General features: G+C 48.9%; 1 protein-coding gene across 7 annotated transcripts; it reads left to right on the forward strand.

Moving 5' to 3' along the window:
• Positions 1 to 484: 484 nt before the first annotated feature.
• SLC66A1 (solute carrier family 66 member 1) lies at positions 485 to 18,918 on the forward strand. Of its 7 annotated transcripts, none has more exons than XM_043500120.1 (10): positions 644 to 763; positions 2,407 to 2,497; positions 5,604 to 5,723; positions 5,825 to 6,114; positions 11,663 to 11,792; positions 12,927 to 13,014; positions 15,925 to 16,076; positions 16,680 to 16,772; positions 17,495 to 17,680; positions 18,193 to 18,918. In XM_043500120.1, exons 4-10 carry the CDS (start codon positions 5,945 to 5,947, stop codon positions 18,286 to 18,288), a joined length of 915 nt encoding a protein of 304 aa, XP_043356055.1. In that variant the 5' UTR covers positions 644 to 763; positions 2,407 to 2,497; positions 5,604 to 5,723; positions 5,825 to 5,944; the 3' UTR covers positions 18,289 to 18,918. The 7 variants fall into 7 exon arrangements, with proteins under 7 accessions (XP_043356056.1, XP_043356055.1, XP_038232364.1 ...); XM_038376436.1 differs by lacking the exon at positions 5,604 to 5,723 and having other exon boundaries at positions 18,193 to 18,322; positions 18,605 to 18,918; XM_043500122.1 differs by having other exon boundaries at positions 759 to 782.
• The last annotated feature ends 1,507 nt before the right edge of the window (positions 18,919 to 20,425 follow it).

Genomic DNA, 20,425 nt, shown 5'->3' on the forward strand with positions numbered 1-20,425 from the left:
ACCCAGGGGGGCTATTGTCCCAGGAGGGGATCTATGTGCCCTGGGGTGCAGGTTATTGCCCCGGGGGGGCTATTGTCCCAGGAGGGGATCTATGTGCCCTGGGGGTGCAGGTTATTGCCCCGGGGGGGCTATTGCCCTTGGAGGGGATCTATGTGCCCTGGGGGTGTGGGGTTATTGCCTCTGGGGGTGTAACTGCACCCAGGGGGGCTATTGTCCCAGGAGGGGATCTATGTGCCCTGGGGGTGCAGGTTATTGCCCCGGGGGGGCTATTGTCCCAGGAGGGGATCTATGTGCCCTGGGGGTGCAGGTTATTGCCCCGGGGGGGCTATTGTCCCAGGAGGGGATCTATGTGCCCTGGGGGTGCAGGTTATTGCCCCGGGGGGGCTATTGTCCCAGGAGGGGATCTATGTGCCCTGGGGGTGCAGGTTATTGCCCCGGGGGGGCTATTGTCCCAGGAGGGGATCTATGTGCCCTGGGGGTGCAGGTTATTGCCGCGGGGGGGGGGGGTAACTGCACGGGGGGGCATTGCCCGGGGGGGGTATGTGTGTCCCGATTACGGCCCTCGCGCGGGACCCGTGCGCCCCGGGCTCCCTGCCCGGCGGGCGGGGCGGGGCGGGGCGGGGCTGGGCGGGCAGCGAGTCGGCCCACCGCGGCGGGAAGGGAAGCCGGCGGGTCCGGCATCCGCGCCTGACAAAGAGCCCGGCGGGGGGCGGTGAGGAGCCGCGGCGTCTTTCGCTCCGCCGAGAAGCCCGGAGCCGGAGCGGTGAGGGGGGCCCGGTGGGGTGCTGGCGAGCGGCTGGGTTGGGGGCGCTGGGGGCTCGGGGGTGGCTGCGCGGCCCCTGAATCTTTGCGGACCCGTCCCGCTACCCGGCCCCGGCCCCGCGGTACTTTGCGTCTCTCCCTTTCCTTCTCCGCCCGCCTCCCCGTCCCCAGCGAGCACAAGTTCCGCTCATAACCCTGCCCGCCTTTGCCTCCGACCGCTGTAGAGCGTGCGTGCGGCGGGGGGAGCAGTGTCATTACCCCCACGCTACAGCTGGGGGGAAACTGAGGCACGGGACGTGGTTGGCTCAAGGTCAGTCAGTGACCGTGCGCAGGGACAAGAACCAGGTCTCCTGCTGCCTCGTCCGCTGGGCGGGGCTGCCTGTTTGCCTACGGATCAGGAGGACGCTCCACTGTTTCCCAGGGACGAGCCCCTTTCTCTCTCTTCACCCCCTTTGCAGGGTTCATTGGATGGTCTCTTCCCCTGTCCCATGGTCGTAGTTGGCACTGGCATCTTGCCATGCCGGGGCACAGTAGAGATTAAAGTAGATTGAAGGGTTGAGTGAGGGAGAGTTTTCACCACGCTAGGCAGAAAGGAGAAGCAGCTGCAAGGGACCGTAGCTATCCCAAGCCAGGGAGAGACTGTACTTTTTAAGCCTGTCTCCCACCCTGCTCCTCCTTCCTTTAACCCCTGGACGCCATGTGATAGCCAACTGCATTAGCGCTGTGGGTTGTTTACAAAGGTACTGCTAGCTACAGTGCTGAACAGTCAGTACTGGACTCTAGCTCAGAAAGCTGATCCTGAAGTGTTTAATTCAATGGAAAGTCCTGGAAAACCAAATAAATAGAAACTACTGTTAACACAGGAAAAGTGTGCCCTTCCCACCTGTGATGGGGAACAATCTCTGGCTGAGAGAACTGATGATCGAACACAGGGGTTCTCAGACTTTTGTACTGGTGACCCCTTTCACACAGCAAGCCTCTGAGTGTGACCCCCCCTTATACATTTAAAAACACTTTTTAAAAATATATTTAACACCATTATAAATGAGGCAAAGCGGGGCTTGGGGTGGAGGCTGACAGCTCATGACCCCCCCCATATAATAACCTTGTGACCCCCTGAGGGGTCCTGACCCCCAGTTTGAGAACCCCTGATCTAACAGGACTTCAGCTGCTATCAACCAATATCCCAACATAATGATGTTTCTCATAGGCCCCTAAACTGACATTTGTGGGCCTGTGGTGGCTGAGAAATGGGATGAACTATAGTATGGTCACCCAAATTCCAGGATGGGTGACAAGCCCTCTGTCCCTTTGTGCAAAATGCCAATAAGGAGTGCGCATTTTGCCTACCTGCAGAATCTTACACTGGTATTTCTGCCCTGGACCTGCTTTACTAGGAAATACCTAGTGTTCCTGGAAGCACTTGGCACAATTGTAGATGGTAGAAGACAGCTCAGAAGGAACAGGATAAGAGATTTCCACCATTATGGGAAGACCAGAATGACTTGAACCTCCTTTCCCAATTTACTAGTATTTAATAACCACTCTTTGCCCCTCCCCGCCCCTTCATCTACACCAGAATTTTATTTAATGAAAGATTAACCTAGAAATACAATCAATTGCTATGTTTCATTTTGCTTTAAGGTTACTTTTTCCTGTCACTGCGAGGTGCTTGTGGTTTGGGAGCTTATTGGGCAGTTCTGAATCATCAGACATGATGCTGTTGAAATTTCAGGTATGCTTGTAGCTTGGGAGAGGAAGTATTGTGACAGTGCCAAGGCTGCCCTTGCAGTCTGGATGAGATCCAAGTCTCATTAGACCCCACAGAGCTGTGACTAAACTGTGGCAGTGTAGGCATCATGTATTTCCATCAGTACCAGTTGGTACCTCTGCTTCGCAGTTACTATTTTTTCTTCTCTTACAACTGAATGTCTGCTTGATAGATCAGGTATAGGCCTGAGACTTAAGAGATCTGGCTTCTATGACTGATTGGCTTTGAACAAGCCCCTGAGACTTGGTTTCAGTTTTCCCATCTGTAAAATGGGAATAGCAATCTCACAGGTATTTTTGAGATTTAATTTATTTTTGTAAAGTGCTTTGAGCTCTTCTGGTGGAAGCAGAGTTAAAGTATCATTATTAAGTGAGTCGCTGTAGGCACATGATGATCAGCTGCTATGCACCTTCTGCTCATAGGGTGTAATTTAAATCTTCTGTGAGTGTGTTTGTAAAGCATTACAAACACCATGCTAAATGAACCTAGGAGGTACCTCAGCTGTGTATGAAATTGAGACCTTGTAGTTAGTCATTCAGGCTTACAAAGGGTAGCCAAAGTGCAAGTTTCAGCTGCTGTACTTCAAGAAACAACTTTAGGGGTTTGTAACAGAGCCCTGCTTGGCTTGGGTGTTGTGGTAATAAGAAATAGAAACTTTTCTGACCAGCATCTGCAGCTGAGTAGAGTTGACAATGCACAAATGTACTGGCACCAGCTTCACCTGATCTCATGTCTGGAGTTGAATCTCTAAACTCTGAACAAAGATCCTTTCACAAAGGTATTTCGGCTAGAGAAGTCATTGTCTCTGTCCTCCTTGGGTGATGTGTAGCTAAAGCTTTGGGGGCATCTCAGTAGCTCGCCTGGCAGTAGATTGCTCTCAAAATACTGAAAACATTTCAATCTACAATCATTTCTCAGAAAAGGAAGGGGAAAGCCCTGCTTCCAACATAAATCTGGAGGGAGAGAATAAGCCTACCTCTTTTCATTGTCAGAACACACTATCCCCACTAGTCAGTGGAGATCTGAGTTAGTGCTGTATCTAGCCTATGTTAATTAAGATATGGTGGGGTGTTAGTGGAAGAAAAGAGTTCCAATGGAAATGTCTCAGAATTCCTAACTGTGAAATTTTCACCTCCCCCTGTTGCTTTTGGGGGTGCAGGAGCAATTTCTGTGTGATCTCATGCACAATAGGGACCAGCTCTCCACGGAGTATGTGGTAACAAAATACAGTAAAAGCTGTTTTATCCAGCACTTCACTAACCGGAAAGCTCTATAAACCAGCATTTCAGTTCTTTGTTGAAATTCCAGTTCATAGTCCACTTGGTGTGGGACCAGCAGGAGGTTGGGACGCGGGAGGAGGTGTGGAGCAGGGGCTCTGGGAGGGAGTTTGGGTGCGGGAGGGGACTTGAGGCAGCGGGAGGGAGTGCAAGGTGCCGGATCTGGGAGGAGGGCGCTCAGGCGGCTCCCCGCAAGCAGCAACCTGTCCCAACTGCTCCTAAGTGGAGGTGCAGCAGGTTGCTCCATGCGCTACCCCCTCTCCACCCTGAGTGCTAGCTCTGCAGCTCCCATTGGCTGGGAACCACAGCCAATGGGAGTGGCGCCTGCAGGTGGAGGCAGCGTGCGGAGCTGGCTGCCACACCTCCACTTAGGCGCAGCCAGGGCAGATTGCCACTTGCGGGGAGCTGCCGGAGGTGAGCGCTCCTCTGGATCTGGCACCCTGCACCCCAACCCACTGCCCCGTGTACCTTCCCACACCCAAACTCCCTCCCAGAGCTCACACCCCCTCCTGCACCCAAACTCCCTTTCTCTTAGTTAACTGGCATTTTTCACTTATCGACACCCCGCATTCTCCCCCAATATGCCAGATAAAACAGCTTTTACAGTCCATAGCTTGTGAATTGTCCCAAGTTTGGTTACATGTGTCCTCTGGCTGACTTCTTGCATATGCTGCTCTCTGGGGTTGCTATGGACAGCAGTAAATTTGAACTTCAGTTCAGAACTACAGGTGCTCCTCCTCTATGCTATGCAACACTCTCTTCCTGTTGAGGCATATACCTCAGCCAAGGCTGGAGTGATGTGACTTACTGAACAGCCAGCAGTTTTCTCCCAGCCATGGCTAAACCAGTGGATCTCGGTGGGGAATTTTAATCAAGTTGGAGGTTCTCTCACCCTTGCTTCTGATCATCTGGCCTGGCACTGTGGTGGCATTCTGTCTGGGGTCTTCTCCCTCTTACTGTGCAGCGAAGAGATGCAGGGGGAGATGGGCTGCCTTGGATGGGGCCTTTCAGAGGGAACAAAGTGGCATGGGAGGGTAGGGGAGAAGAGGGAAACACACCTCTGGTTCTAGTTCAAACTCTCCGTTTGTCTGTTCCCAAAACTTGGCGTGACTGAAGGCTGCCCCTTTACTGACAAACAGCCTGAGTTTTCCATGGACAGGGGCAAGATCTGCCTATTCCATTGCTGATGTCACACCAGTGCCAGCACCGTGTCTCTGCAGAGCCAGTGGATGTCCAACAGTGGGCCCAATTCTCTTCTTGCTTATCCTGGTCTAACTCAGCTGGCTTCAGTGGCCCTTTCTGAGCCCCCAGTGAGAAGAGGATCAGAGCTGGTCTTTTCAATGAAGAGAAGGCAATTCGGGTGTGTTGATTTGATGATGAGACTCTCTAGCATGAGTTTCTGCACAGCCAGTCAGCCAGGCCAGCCTGACAGATTCTCAGGTGTCTGGTTCAGTTTTTTAAAAAAACAAACCCAGCCCTTTGCTTTTTCTTTTCTCTGCACTGACTCTTCCTTTGGAAGGAAAATAAATGAGGTCCTAGGGAGTAGGAGGAAGAAATAAATATTCTGTAGCTGCAAAGGGGCCCCCTTGCTGTCTTACTGCATCTCTTATTCAGTCATTGCTGATGAACACAGGTGACCAGGGCCAGATCTACTTCCTACAGTCACCTGACTCTCCTAAAAATCTGTTGAGCATTTGCTTTGGTGAGAAGCACAAGCTGAGCAAGAAGATGTGTGTCATAATCCTGTGTGCTGCTGGAAAGACATGCCACGTAGACCTTACGTTTGTTTATAGTGAACTTAGTGCTGGCTTGACAGTTCTGGAGACTGGCCTGCTGATAAAGGAGTTCAGTCTGTGACTACCTCTCCACTAGACCACTAACCGCCCATTAGATAGTAACTGTTTAATTGCAAGGTGAGCCAGCTTTAAACTAACAAACTAGTGCTCAAAGGAGCCATCTGGTCCCTTGTTGTTTTTAATCAAGGCTCTTTCCTTCTCCCCGTTTATTCCAACAGGTTCGGTGTCTGGCTCTGGACAAAGATATCCCTCCTCCCGTCTGACCACTGCAGCCTCCTCCCGTCTGACCACTGCAGCCTCCTCCCTCAAGGGTGGGCTGGCCCCTTGCTAACGGTGCTATGGACTCACAGCTTTGGCAAGGTTCCCTAGGAGGGAATTTCTCAGACTGTCCCAATGGCTCCCAATGGGTGTGGGATGTGTTCAGTGAGTGTGCCCAGGATATCCGGGACTTCGCCAGTATTGTGTTGGGTCTGGTTTCCATCTTCTGCTTTGCAGCAGCTTCCTTCCCGTAAGTAAAACTCTTATGCTGCCAGGCCAGGTGCATGTCCTGCATGCCCAGTGGAGGGGATTTGAGATCTGGCTGGAGTTTTGTCCTTCTCCATTTGTGATGGCTTCCAAAACATAAATCCAGGAGCTTTCATTGGAGATCTTGAGCACAGCCACTTGACTGGTCTTGGCTTTAAAGGGCTGGGTTTAAAATGGGGAGAGGGCTAGTGGAGAAGGAATAGTAGTTCAATTTACAGCTTCAACTTTGTCATCCACACAAAACAAGGCATAGTTCGTGCTAGTGCTGCTGTGTGCTGTTAAACAGCTGTAGTGTTCCATCCACAAGGTAGGTGCATCTCGGTGGTTGAAGTGATTCCTTTGTGTGTATAGTTTTCATAACACTTTGGGCTCCTTCAAGATCAAAACTGTTAAAAGGACAGACTGTGTGTGTGTATGTATGTATGTATGTGTATATATATATATATATATATATATATATATACACATATACAGTGAGGTTGTTTCACAATTAGAGAGGCAGTTACTCTACTGGAACTTCTGCTTATGCATAAATTGTGGTGAGCAAGTTAGCAGATCAGCAGTGTTTTGTCTTGTTTTGCCCCCCCTCACCCTCACCCATCAGACTGACATGCAGATCACGCGTACACATAAACCTCTGAGGAAAGCAGTCTGAAGAGGGTGAGCTCAGCAGTCTCTTGGAAGATGAGTTTAGTCCACAGCCCACATGGAATGGGAAGGTGTGGGTATGGCTGGACTGCCATGTTAGGGCTAACCCGCTGTGACTGTTCCTAAACCAGGAAGTGACTCATTCTTGAGTTTAGGAATGCAATCCATCTGCATACAATTGATGAGCATGTCTGTTTCACTCTTGCTGTTCTAGACACCCCTATAAAAGGCACAACGGTCAGTAGGGAGATTTGGAAGTGGGTCAAGGCTGGGTGCTTGCTGTAACTGGAAGGCATGTGTCACTACCTTGTTGACTGGTTAAACCCAGTCTATCTGGCGATCAGCTCCCAGCTACCCGCTTAGCCCAATTAGACCAGGGTGGGTAGTGACTGACTAAGCTAAATAATAGCTAGTGACTAATGGAAAGCAGTCTCTCATTCTCTGCCCTCGTAAGGCAGGATCTCCTGGAAGGAATTGATGGCTCTGCCTCCCCCAATAGTTTAGTTCTTGTTTTTCAGGGACGAGTTCTCTGCCCACCTGCAGGAGCAACTCTTCTCACTGCTTTCATGTGTGGGGGTTTTTTGCCTCCGTTCTAGCCTTTCTATGAAGAGTCTGTGGCAAGTACTAGGTAGGGCAGAGCTAGCATGCACTTACATTTTGAAGATCCAGGCAAATATCTCCCCATGTGTGCTAGGCACCCGACCAATGAACCGTTTTACAAAACCCAAATCCCATAATGGGCGAGATGCTACTGTTGCCAGTTAATCCATCAGGGACTATCAACACCACCCCCTGCCACATCCATTTTCACCTCCTAAGCTTCCACTCCCATCCTCTCAAAAGCTGGAAAGCAGGGAAATGGCATCAGCACCTTGGAGAAGAGCTGGCACAATGGTATCTGATCACTCTGTCCCAGCATGTAGACTTTATCCCCTTTTCTCCAATTGTAGGTCCCCTGTCTTTAGAGAGACCAGTTTGTTCCTGGCCCCTATAACACTGGTGCAGCCCCATCTCAGGCCAGCTGTCACTCTTTCGGGGACTTGGAGGTCAGGTCAGATCTTGAGGTGATACCAGCATCCTTGGCTAACAACTGCCCTCAGTGGAATCCATTCACCTCCCAAAGCTGTACTCTCCCTTCCCAAGGCCTGTTCTTGGGCTGCAAAACCTAACCAAGTGGGTGGGTGCCAATCAGCCCTCTGTGAGCAGGACACCTAACTAACTTCTTATTCAGAACAAAAGCTGCCTAGGGAGGCAGCAGCAGTTGGACTTGGCATAGGGCAAATTAGCCCATGTCTTTCCATTGCCGTTACCCAGTGGAATGAAGTGTGGAGACTCAGAAACGTAAGCAGGGAGTGATAGATGCTTCTCAAAGCATGAACTGAGCCAGGAGTGAACAGTGCATAACCCTCCCAGGTGCACTGGTGTCTGCTCCAGACCAACAGAAAAAGCATGGTGCAGAGAAGTGAGTTGTTTGGACAGTGACATCGAAACTATTGGAAGACATGCAAGGGATCTGATCTAGGCTCTGCCATGCCAACATCTAAGTCCCTATTAAAGATGTGCTTTGGTCAGACTGCATATAGTTAATCAAGTTCACCTCTATATAAATTGCTTATTTCCTTTTTCCCAACCTCTGTCTTTCCTCTGATAGTGAGCAGATTCGGAGCAGGGAGCACTCTTGGTCAGCGTTCCCTTTAATTTTTTCTGCACATAGAACCATAAAAATCACAGGGTTGGATGGGACCTCAGGAGGTCTAGTCCAACCCCCTGCTCAAAGCAGGACCAGTCCCCAACTAAATCATCCGAGCCATGGCTTTGTCAAGCCTGACCTTAAAAACATGTATGGCATGACACATCACCTTCATATTGGTGCACATAACAAAATTCATGGGGTGGGGCTGAGGGGTTTGGGGTGTGGGTAGAAGGGTTCTGGCTGGGGGTGCAGGCTGTGGGGTGGGGCTGGAGATTAGGGGACCAGGGCTGGGGCAGAGGGTTGGGGTGCAGGGGGTGTGGGTTCCAGCTGGGGGTGCAGGCTCTGGGGTGGAGCCAGGGATGATGGGTTTGGGGTGCAAGAGGGTGCTCTAGGGCTACGGCAGGGAGCAAGGACTCCCCACACACACACCCCGGCTCACTCTCCCTGCACAGCACCTGGGCTGGGGGTGGAGAGGCGCCTCTCCCCAAAGCAGTAGCTCTTGAGCTAGGACTGTGGGATAGGCGGCCCTCCCCTGGCTGTGACAGGTCTGGGCTGGGTTCGGGCCACCCCTCCCCTGGCTGCAGGAGGTCCAGGGTTGAGCTGGGGAAGGGGCACCCCAGCTGTGACAGGTCCTGGCTGGGGCTGGGTCACCCCTTCCCTGGTCACGGCAGGTCCGGAGCTGAGTTCAGGCCAGGGGAGGGGCCTGAGTGCCTGTGCGGTGCTAAATAGGCTGCTGCATGGCCCCGCAGCTGACAGCTTATCAGGAACTTAGCTCTTGGTAATGTTTGGCAAGTGCCTAGCATATTACTTCAAATACATAACTCTTCAATCCGAATAAAATATTGTGCTAAGCAGGGATATGCGCACAACACAACTTGATTTACAGTAAAGTGATCTAGCATTTTCCATCTCTAAAGCGCTTAGCACAAATAAAGGGTGACCACCTGTTTAGAGGTGGTGGGAGACAGAAACCAGGATGCCTCTATCCTAATCATCTATGCTGCTTCTAAACAAACCAAGGAGCTGTCTAAACTAGATACTGAAGAGCTCAGGGCTCTTCTTGTACAAGTGGGAGTTTGCCCCAGTGTCCCTCCCCTTTCTCCTGTTGCCCAGTGTGCTGCATACCTAGCTGCATTTCACAGGGGTTGTATTAAGTTTGGAGTGACAGGGGCTATATTAGCCCAGCTCAGGGAATGTTCAGTTACCTGCTGCTCCAAAGTCAGCCAGAAGAAGGTGCTTATGGCATTGGTTTGTGGATCCCATTTTAAAATAAATAGAGGTTCAGCCCATTGAGAGCCTATTTGGGGAACAGGGGCAGGAATCTCTTGTTAGAAGTGAACAGCCCATCAACCCCACTGAAGGGTGAACAATGCTGCACTGGAAATCACATGGTGAAAAAACTACCAGGGCTGCTTAACACCTGGGGCTGCCTAGTGGAGAGCAAAGTTCTTGCTGCAACTTTCACAGTGCCTGTTATCTGACTTTAATATTTCTGTCTGGATAGATTTAAGGGGGGGGGATGGGGACAGGTAGCCTTCTACAGTGGGCCTGAAAACCTGCCTTTTGCACATTGGGGTTTCTTTCCCTTCTGCCCCTCTTGCAGCCATGGGATGTCTGCCTTGAGTGACTTCCAGTTTGCATTGTGAAATGAACTCTTGAACCCACACGGATGTGGCTGGATCAGCAGATTGTGTCAGCCAGACTTACTGAGCTGATAAGTTACCCAGAGAAGAGTGAGCAGGAACCATGCTCTAGTCTGATGTGCATTGCTGGGCTCCTCCTCCTTGGGGATTCTGATAGAAGCCTTTCCTATGTGCTGTGGGGCAGCTTAATAGGAACCAGGGTATCCCCAGGGCCAGCCCAGGAGGGTTCCAGCAGGTGGTTTGAATTGCAGATCACCTGCGGCTGCTGCTGGGGATTGGGATCATCATCTGATGCCGTCTTAGCCTCTGCGGTGAAGCTCCAGATACTGTGAGTCAGACTGAGCAGACTTTTTGCTGGCAGTTAACAATAGTTCTTCATCTCACAATAGGCAAATGCAGGGAAACCTGCTTTTTGAGAAGGTTGCCTATGATGGGAAGCTGTGGAACCTTGTACTTCCCCCTACTGCAAAGTATGGTAAACCTGTTCTCCATGCTGACTCAGAAAGGGGGAGTGGCCACGGAGGTGTAGCCTGCGTCTCTTCTCTACATGCTGGCTTAGAAATTTGATCAGACCCAGAGCAGCATTGGTTGGGCTTGGCTTGTAAACTGAGACACCAAGACTTGTTTAAGATCATACAACGAACTGGTGGCAAAACGAAGAAGAGAAGCAGAGTCCTAGCTCTTGGGCTATTGTTCTAATCACTATACCTAACATTTCCCTCGTGAAAGTGAGAGGTGGATAACACTATGCACAGTGCAGGCAGGTGATGTGCAAGCATCTTCCCACACAACCCTGCCAATTCTCCTTCATTCTCCACTTGCATCACCCTTGATAATCCTGAGTTCTGGCAGACAGCAGGGTGGCAGGCCGCAGTCATGGGCTATGTGACTAAAGTAGTTCTGCTCTGGATTTCCCACAGCACAAAGGTGATTAACTTGTGGAGTGGAGAGAGTGAACTTTTGGATTAAGCCAGTTGATCTCCATACCCTCCTTCCCTTCCAGTGTCAGCCCTCATTAATAGTTGTGCCCTCTGGGGTTAGAACAGCACTCATTGGTTGGTAGATCAGCAGAGTCAGTTTTCCACAGCCTCAACAAGGTCCAGATTAAGGGCACAAGAGGAAAAAAATAGCAGTACTAGTAACTCCAATGATGTGGGGTTTCAAGGTTGTGCATTCTTGATGTATGTGACTTACTGCCACAGCCCACATTATAGCGAGGGGAAGGAACCCACTGAAAGCGCTCCTTGCAGATCTTCCTGGTAAAACCACAGGTGAGTCAGTGCCTTCGGGCTTGTCTACGTGAGGAAATTTACCAGCAGAACTGTACCATAAAGCTAGACTGCAATAGTTTTGCTAGTAAATTTCCCTGCGTAGATAAGCCCTTAGCCTGGTGCCGGTTTGTACTCCTCTGTGGAGTTTTAAAAACTAACATAGCATCCGGATCATCAGGGGGTCCCACATTCAAGGAACCTCTGGCCTCTGCTCCACTGGGGTACTGGTGAATTGATTGTGTAGAACTGACTCTCCCTCTCTCTCTCTCTCCACAGCCAATATTACCAGGCCTGTAAAACAGGTAATATGGACCAGGCTCTCTCCATATACTTCCTGCTGGGATGGCTAGGAGGAGATTCCTTAAATCTAATAGGCTCTTTCCTGGCCAATCAATTGCCACTACAGGTAATGATTTAGGTTTTTCTGTGTGACTTGCATTTTGGCTGGCAAGGATTAGTGTCCAGATTATCTGTGTGGGTGGTAGGGAGGAGAAAACAGAGCTCATTGGTATGACAGGGACTCCCTAGCCAGTGCTGCGTGTGTGTGCACGTGTGTGTGGTGGGGGAGTGAGTGGAGTTAGGATACTTATTAAAAGAATGACCATGATTTTGCTTGCTGTTCTTTTATTATAGAGCAAGATTGTTACAATAACTAGAGATGGGCCTGAGCCATGCAGTTGGGATCTGGAGCCAAAACTCTCCAATATGCAGGCGTGTCTGGCTCAGGGCTTTTGCTTCAGACCCTTCTCACTGTCTGATCAGAAAAGATCACCTTCTGATTGACAGAGGGATCTGACCCAGGATAGAGGCTGGTGTGCAGTCTGAGACTCCGGGTCTAAGCTCTGCCAGTATCTTGCTCTATCCAGCATTACAGGCAGCTAAGATCAGCTGACTTACTTTCAAATTAATTTCTTGAGCACCTGGGTAAGAAACGTCTCTTGCCCTGTGGACTTCCTGAAGGATGCACTGAACCAAAGAGGAGCCCCTGAGTTTCTGGAGGCTGTCTAGGTCATGGTTGTAGCCTGACGGAAGGAGGTTTTGCTCTGTAAGACTAAGAGCTGTTCCAGTGTCATGCATAGTCTGTCTCTCTGTGATTCATTTTCTTACAGGAGGCAAGGCTAGTTGGTGAAAATCCTGGGCAGGGCATCTTTTCTCCTGCTGGATCAGGGTGGTGAAAGTGGAGCCCCAGAGTTCTACATTATCCCCATTTTAGAGATGAGGATAATGATACTGACCTCCTTTATAAAGTGCTTTGAGCTCTACTGATGACAAGCACTGTGTAAGAGACTGGGATTATAACTATTACATTGTAGAGTCCCTCATTCTGGATGTGGCCTGTGGAGACTCTAAGAGCGAGCATGCAATGCCTCTGGCTGGACCAAGGGAGAGCTTTCCAGGCTGGGCCTTGTAGCTACCATTAGCTGATCCTCTGTAATCAGATTGAGGAAAGCTGCTAGGCTGAGCAGAGTCTGAGGGTCCATCTGTGGATGAGCTGAGGGAGGCAGTTCTGCCATATGACTGACTGTGTTTCCTCCTGCAGGTTTACACTGCCATTTACTACGTGCTGGCAGACTTGATCATGTTGTCTCTCTACCTCTACTACAAAGTCAAGAACCAGAGCAGAGGCTGTGAGTTGATAGTTACTAACGCAATCCGGCAACACTTACATTTTGCAAATGCAACTTTGAAAGCTGCTTCCTCCTGCAGATGGCTGTGGGAGGAGCTCAAGCAGCAGCCTGCTGGGTTTAAACATCTTTCCCATTCAGCCAGGAGAGCACAGCAGGGATATGGTGGCCAAAGGACACCTCAGGGTAGCAGTATCACGAATTTACACTATTACAACTGTTAGCAATAGGAGGGCCCTCTTTCACACAGGGGTGAGCATCTGATTTCTCTTATGAGATTAAGAAGCCAAATAATTCCCAAAGGGCTCCAGGCTAGAGCCATCTTAAAATCCCCTAAACACTAATGTATTGAGAAAGAAATACTGTAAATACCAGTTAGCTGTAAACTAGTAAAAAATGACTGGCAACTAGACTAGCAAGTGAAATCATTTACTGGGTTCAAGGCTTGCAACATAATCTATAAACATGGAAACGCCTGTGGAGCTGGAGCTCTAGCTATTTCTGAGCTGCTGCTTATCCTGGTAAAGAGTCTGATCTCTTAGCATCCTGGAGCTTCCGTAATCTGTCTCTAAGCATAAACCAAAGCTATACTGGCCTAGGGCAGTGGTTCTCAAGCTACTGCCTGCAGGCCACTTTGGCCCAATCAGCACACAGCTGTGGCCCATGTGACATCATCAGGGCCATACAGGTTGTGTATGTATAATATAATATTTGTGTGCATGCAGTCCACGTAACATACAGAGAGCTGCCTATGCAATCCACAATAGTAAATAAGTTGAGAACCCCTGGCCTAGGGCAGAGGTTCTCAACCCTTTTCTTTCTGAGGCACTGCCCGCCGCTCCCCGCAACGTTATAAAAACGCCACGGCCCACCTATGTCACAACTGTTTTTCTGCATATGAAAACCAGGGCTGGCATTAGGGAGGTACTAAGCCAGGCAACTACCTGTAACCCCATTCCACAGGGGCCCCAGCAAAGCTACATTGCTCAGGCTTCGGCTTCCGCCATGGGAGGCAGGGCCCCAGGCTTCAGCCCCATGCAGTGGGGCTTCAGCTTTCTGCCCTGGGACCCAGTGAGTCTAATGCTGGCCCTGCTTGGCAGACCCCCTGAAATGTGCTTGCAGCCCCCACAGGGGGCCCGTCCCCGACTTGAGAACCACTCACCTAGAGCATTTCCTGTAGTATTAATGGCCATCAGCTGTACTTTAGGTCCTCTGCTAATCCCCAGACACTACTCTGTGTTTTGATCGATATTCTGTGTTTGAGCCTAAGTAGAACTCCTCCATAGGACTGGTTTATAGTAGAGTTAGACCTATATAGTGCCTCTTTCCCATCTATGTTCTAGCTTTGTCACTTAGTACCGTATGAAAATTAATTAAGCCATAGAAGAAACACTAAGGAGGAGGAAACAAACTAAGACATATCTTTAAAAGGGTGAGGGGTTAAAACCAGCCTGGTGACTTGCAGCGTAGCAGTTATTGCAGTAATGCCTAGAGAGAAAGCACCTGCACATAACAAGAAATAACCCAGCTTCCATCCGTTTGTCGATTTAGACTGTGAACTCTTTGGAGGGCAGGAGGAAGGGAGTGAGTGCTATTATCTCCATTTTACAGATTGCGGGGGTGGTTGAAGAGGTGACATGGCTTGCCTGAGGTGTTGCAGGGAATCTGTGGCAGAGTTAAGAGTAGATACAGGGTTTGGTAGATGAATTTCTTTACCAGGTATAGTCTGGGCCTGAAACTGTTGAAAAGGGCAGTAACGGAAATGTCACTTCAAAGTTCAAGAAGATTTCTCCCCCCCCCCCCCCTTAGATAGGAGGGGGCACTGGAAAAGAGAGAAGCAATATGGCTCCATCGGAACATTTTTAGTAACCTGAATATATAAAAGGAATCCAACAAAAAGTGGAAACATAGACAAATTGCTAAAGATGAATACAAAAAAACCCACAAGCATGTAGGGACAAAAATCAGAGAGGCTACGGCACAAAATGAATTACTTAAGGCCCCGATTCTGGTGTATGTGCTGTTGAGTGGTATTAAGACAGAAAAACCTTAAAGGATTTTTTTAGCCTTGGCAGTGTTCCTTTTAAGAATGTTAAGCTCAGAATGATTTCCTTTTTCATAGTGGATGAATTGGCCTTATCATGAGATAGCAAATGTGGTTTTTTAATCTCTCTGAAGTTACTTGGTACTAACTATACAGCCACAGGCTTGAAACAGAGTGTGCCTAGAGTGGAGCTGGAGGCGTGACTTCCTGCTTAGACAGAGTATCCACGTTGACATACTCCACACTCCATGTGCAGGAGGGGCTACGCAGTGTTTGCCTACGGTTTCAGACAGGATCATAGTTGGGCTGGCTAGCCTGTTCTGCAGCCATGACTGCACTTTAGTTTCTAGCACGCTGGCTCAATCAAGCTAGCGTGAGGGTCTCTCTCTCGTCAAGCTGGAAGCTACGCCTTCTGGCTTCAGTGCAGACCTACCCACAATGAAACAATGTAGATTTTTAGAATTGCTTTTATTCTACAGTTTTTCCTTTCTTCACTAGGAGGTCTTATAATGGCAAAAGGAGGGACTTTACTCTTTAACTTTTGAGTAATCAAATATCTGCACTGAAGGCAGGCGCTGCTAACCTGTGATGTGTTTAAATGTCTGCCGCATGCATTGCATAGCCCTTCCCCAGTACCAACATGTGAGGAATGGAACTTGGTTATGGAAGGCCTGCCTTCAAGAGAAATCTGAACCTACCACTGTGGAACTGATGCCTCCCTCTTCTGTAGGATGACACTGGCCCGATTTTTCTGGAGGTGATGGGATGCAGATTTAACTGGAATCCAGGTTGCCTCGTGTAGTGCATGGACACTGCAACTCCCTCTCGTTGGTGGCACTTTGTAACTCACCTCTGTTTTCTCTTCCCAGTCTCTGCTCCAATTAATGCAGCCTTTGCCTTCATTTTTCTGGGAACGGTGTCAGCAACATCCTTGTTGGGCAGAGCTGGATCCACAGTTGAAACGGTGACATTTAAAGGGAGGACTCTTCTGTCTGCCGCAGTGGATGTGGCTGGATGGGAGGTGAGCCCCTCTTGATATAGGGGGGCAGGGAGGAGGCTGAGGATTTGTGAGAAAGATGATGAATAATCAGTCTGAAATGGGAATGTCCCACAGAAAGGGAGAGCTGGCAATCTTGTCATGTGACAGTTTCAACCAATAGCTAGCCAGGCAACTCAAAAGAACTATTGACCAGGTGGAAAAACAGTGCATACCTGGTTTGGTCAGTCATAGACTTTAAGGTCAGAAGGGACCATTATGATCATCTAGTCTGACCTCCTGCGCAATGCAGGCCACAGAATCTCACCCACCCACTCCTGTAACAAACCCCTGACCTATGTCTGAGCTACTGAAGTCCTCAACTTGTGGCTTAAAGATTTCAAGGAGCAGAGAATCCTTCAGCAAGTGACCCATGCCTCACACTGCAGAGGAAGGTGAAAAACCTCCAGGGCCTCTGCCAATCTGCCCTGGAGGAAAATTCCTTCCCAACCCCAAATATGGTGGTCAGCTAAACCCAGTCATGTGACCTCACCTCTGCCACCAGATGCCTGTAAATCCAAGGATACAGTTCTGGGGCATGTGCCTTGTACAATGCATAACAGTTTGGTGTTATGTCTTGCCCTGCAGCCTTTCACCAAGAAGGAAATAATTGGCTTCACTGTTGGCTCGATCGCCTCCTTGTTATATCTGTTCTCCCGAGTGCCACAGATCTACACTAATGTAAGTGACCCACTGGAGGTGGGGGTGGGATCCAACCTGCTGCTGGGGTTATCTTCCCTGGGGGAAGGTGAAAGGAGCTCCCTTTCCGCTGAGATTCTAGAGCTGGGAGTAGGGGAGTTTCCTTTATCCCTAAGGGCTGCTGATGCAAGAGGCAGAGGGCTCCAGGCCAATAACCAACTGTTTCCAGAACCTTCCCAAGGGCCATCTCTCTGTATTTTCACAATGGGTCCTGATTGATTTAACCTCTTGACTTCCATGCAGCAGCCTTTTCTCCCCATTGTAAAGGTGGGACTCTAATTTTGCTTAATATTTTACAACTGGAGCTGAAAGACTATTGCTGTTGAGCCCACCCCATCATTTAGGATTCTGCTATGATGGATGTCTTTGGGGAGTGGGGGGGGGGCGAGAGAGAGATGAACAAGGGATGCAGATGCTGGCCAATTCTCTAGGATACAATTCCCATTTTTAATTTTCCCTGCTCTTCTTGGAGCATCTACTAGGGTCACAGCAGAGCATGGTCAAGTGACCCTAAGCATGCCAACACTCTAAGAAGCTTGTCCTTCAAACAATGGATACCAGCACTCAATAAGCTTAGTTATCATCTAGATCCTCCTCCCTTTGCATATCACCTGGGAATCCATGCCTGGTATATCTAGAGTATTTCCGCTATCAAGGAAGTCCTTTTATTCTCCAGCCCCTTCTAATATGGCTTCCTCTTCCAGTTCAAGAGAAAATCTACCAAAGGTGTCTCATATTGTCTTTTCGCTTTGGTGATGCTGGGGAACTCGCTGTATGGAATAAGTGTGCTTCTGAAGAACCCAGACCGAGGGCAAGCTGAAGGCAACTACATCATTCATCACGTCCCCTGGCTGATTGGCAGCCTGGGGGTCCTGTCTCTTGATGTGATTGTATCCTCTTCTGGTAATGCTCCCTGCCCCAAGTTTCTGTGGTGTTGCCAGCTCGTTATTTCTAATGCTCTGCACAAATAACCATTAAAAAGCTGGTCTCTTCTGGGATGGTGGGTGGGCAGGGCTGTTCAGAGGCAGATTTTTGCTGATGCTGTTACACAGCCAACCTGTGCTTTGCAGCTGAAGTCTTTCCCCTCTGTGTTAGTGATCTCTTACAATAATGTTGGAACAATAAATGCTTAGTATAGTTCCTAGCATGAAGGGTCCCTGATCCTCTTCGGGACCTCCGGTCACTACCCTCATACAATGAAATAGTCCTTATCTGTAGGTCTCAAAGTGCTTTACAAAGGAGATGATTATCCCCATTTTACAATGGTAGCCATGCACCTGTTGGCATAGAAACAACCCGACCTCTTTCTCCCTGGCACTAAAGGCTTCCTCCCTAGACAAAGCTACATATTTTCTCCTATCTAGACCTTATGTAACGGAAATAAGGCTTAACACCTCCTCAGATCTCCTTCCAGTTCCTTGCCTATCGGAAGAGAAGGCCTCGCACTTCTGACAGAGAGGCCCTGCTTGGCAAGCAAGATAAACCCCTTGAGAGCTGACAAAGGAACTATCCCCAAGCAAGAATCGATACTGGTGAGAACTCTGGCTTCAAACTAAGCCATAGCGAGTTGCCATCAGGTTCCTAGACCTGTTTTTGGGCAACTCCTGTTAACAGAAGAAGTTGCAAGCCAATGTGCGGTATGATGCTTCCTGCAGAAAGTGCTTGGCCGCCTTGCAGAAGACTTTCCGGGTAGATCTCACCTGCTTGTAGTGATGACTCAAAAGGGATTAAATATTGGGAAATTTCTGTACCTGGATCATAGTCACTTCTAAAAGCTAGCTGAATTTGATTCCACTTTCCTTCCTCCCTTCCAGATGGCTGCCCTGAGCCAGCTCTGCATCAGACATTACTAGCAAGAATGAAAAATCTTTAGGGGATGGAGGAAAGATGAGGCTGTCTACCTTCCTGTTTTAAGCAAATGAACACAGATGCTGAGAGCGGCTGCCATTTAACTTCACCTTTAAAGGTTTATGATTGGTGGCTCCCTTTGCCTATCCGAATAATGTTGCACATTCTTCTGGCAGTTGAGGCAGGGAGTGAGGCCAGTGCTGGGGTTGGAGAAAGGCGTTTTAATACATGTAATTTTATCGAAATATTTTCTAGAAAAATAAATCTTTGTCCAACATGCCTCCCTTTGGCTTTTATTTTGATTTCAAATGACACTTCAGTTTTGGCTTGTCTCCATTCTCTTCCACTTGTACAATTTAGTCTTTACAATGGCTTGTGGTGTGACTACCCCCTACCCATGGCCATTCACTTTCTCCTTGTGAACTTTCATTTGGTCCTGGGTGAGTTTTTCACATCCATTCTTTCCCTAGAGGTAAGCTTTTTCCTTCATTTCTAAAGCAGATATGCTGGCAGAGACTACCTTAGCTGTCTACCATTCAAGATGGGCAGTATATCCACACCCACAGCCTCACCTTACCCATGTTTTAATTATTAGCTGTCCACTGAGATTGCTGGGAGATAACTGCCCCAGACAGCAGATGCCCAATAGCAGGATAGGCCTAGACCAGCATTTCTCATATGTGGCCACCAGAGGCTTTTCTTGTGGCCACAGGCTCCTGCACTGTGATAGGCCACAGCTTTGCCCCCTTCTCCTCCGCACCAGTCTCCCACAGCTGCCAGCTGGGGTTGGGTCTTGCCCCCCTTTGAAGGAAAAACACTAGAGGGGCAGGCAGCTGGTGAATTCCCCACTTTCCCAGGGGTGTACAGGGGGCAGGCTTCAGCCTCCAACCCCAGGCCCCGCTGCCTCCCTGCCCATCTCCCCCATCCAGGGCTTAATTTGTCTCAGGGCTTGCTGGGGCTGAGTAAGTCTGCTGTGAAAAGTGATATTAACAAATCACTTTTCACAGCAGCAGACTTATGGCTAGCAAACCTTTTTTAAAAAAAAAAAGCCAACAAAGTGCCTTTTTTAATTTTGTTTAGGTTTAGTAAAGAATAGACAATTGTACATTTATTACTGAGTCTGAAAACCTGCTGCATAAATTTACAATGATGGACAAGTTGGTACATTTTGTTTTTCCTAAAGTTGGTTATTTTAGGAAAAATGGTCAGCGCAGCCACTAGCAAGAGTTAGTGACGATGCTCTGAGGCCACCCAAAAATGTATTGTGAAAGCTTCTGGTCTAGACTACGTTCCTACTGAACCATCATGTAGCTAAGGAGGCTGTGGCAGCTCTCTAGGTAATGACTAAATCTGAGGTGATTCTCAAACTTGATCTCAAGGAAGAAGCTACTTTTCCCCCATTTTAGGGTGTTAGAAGACCGAGAGACTTAACCTCATACTTTGGTCTAAACCAGACACTAACTACCCCTTTTCATTTCACAATTCTTTGAAAGTAGAATTGTTGGTGATAGAACTTTCAAATATGCTGGGTATGAGGCCAGAGACGGACAGTACTGCTGTAATAATCCTTCACTGGGTTTTACCGTTCCTGAGTTGCAAAGGGTGCTCCTCTCCCATGGAAAAACTGATTTGGAAAAGAGGTAAAAAGCTGTTATAATTCCATAAAAGCTAAATGGAGCACTCACTTTGCAGTGGAGTCCGACACCAACTCAGTAGTAGTGGGGCCCTTCCTGGGATGCAGAACCAAGTGTTCTACAACAGAGCCTTCAGAAGAAACAGGTCAACTA

The sequence above is a fragment of the Dermochelys coriacea genome, chromosome 18 (genome assembly GCF_009764565.3).
Source record: "Dermochelys coriacea isolate rDerCor1 chromosome 18, rDerCor1.pri.v4, whole genome shotgun sequence".
Lineage (NCBI taxonomy): Eukaryota > Metazoa > Chordata > Testudines > Dermochelyidae > Dermochelys > Dermochelys coriacea.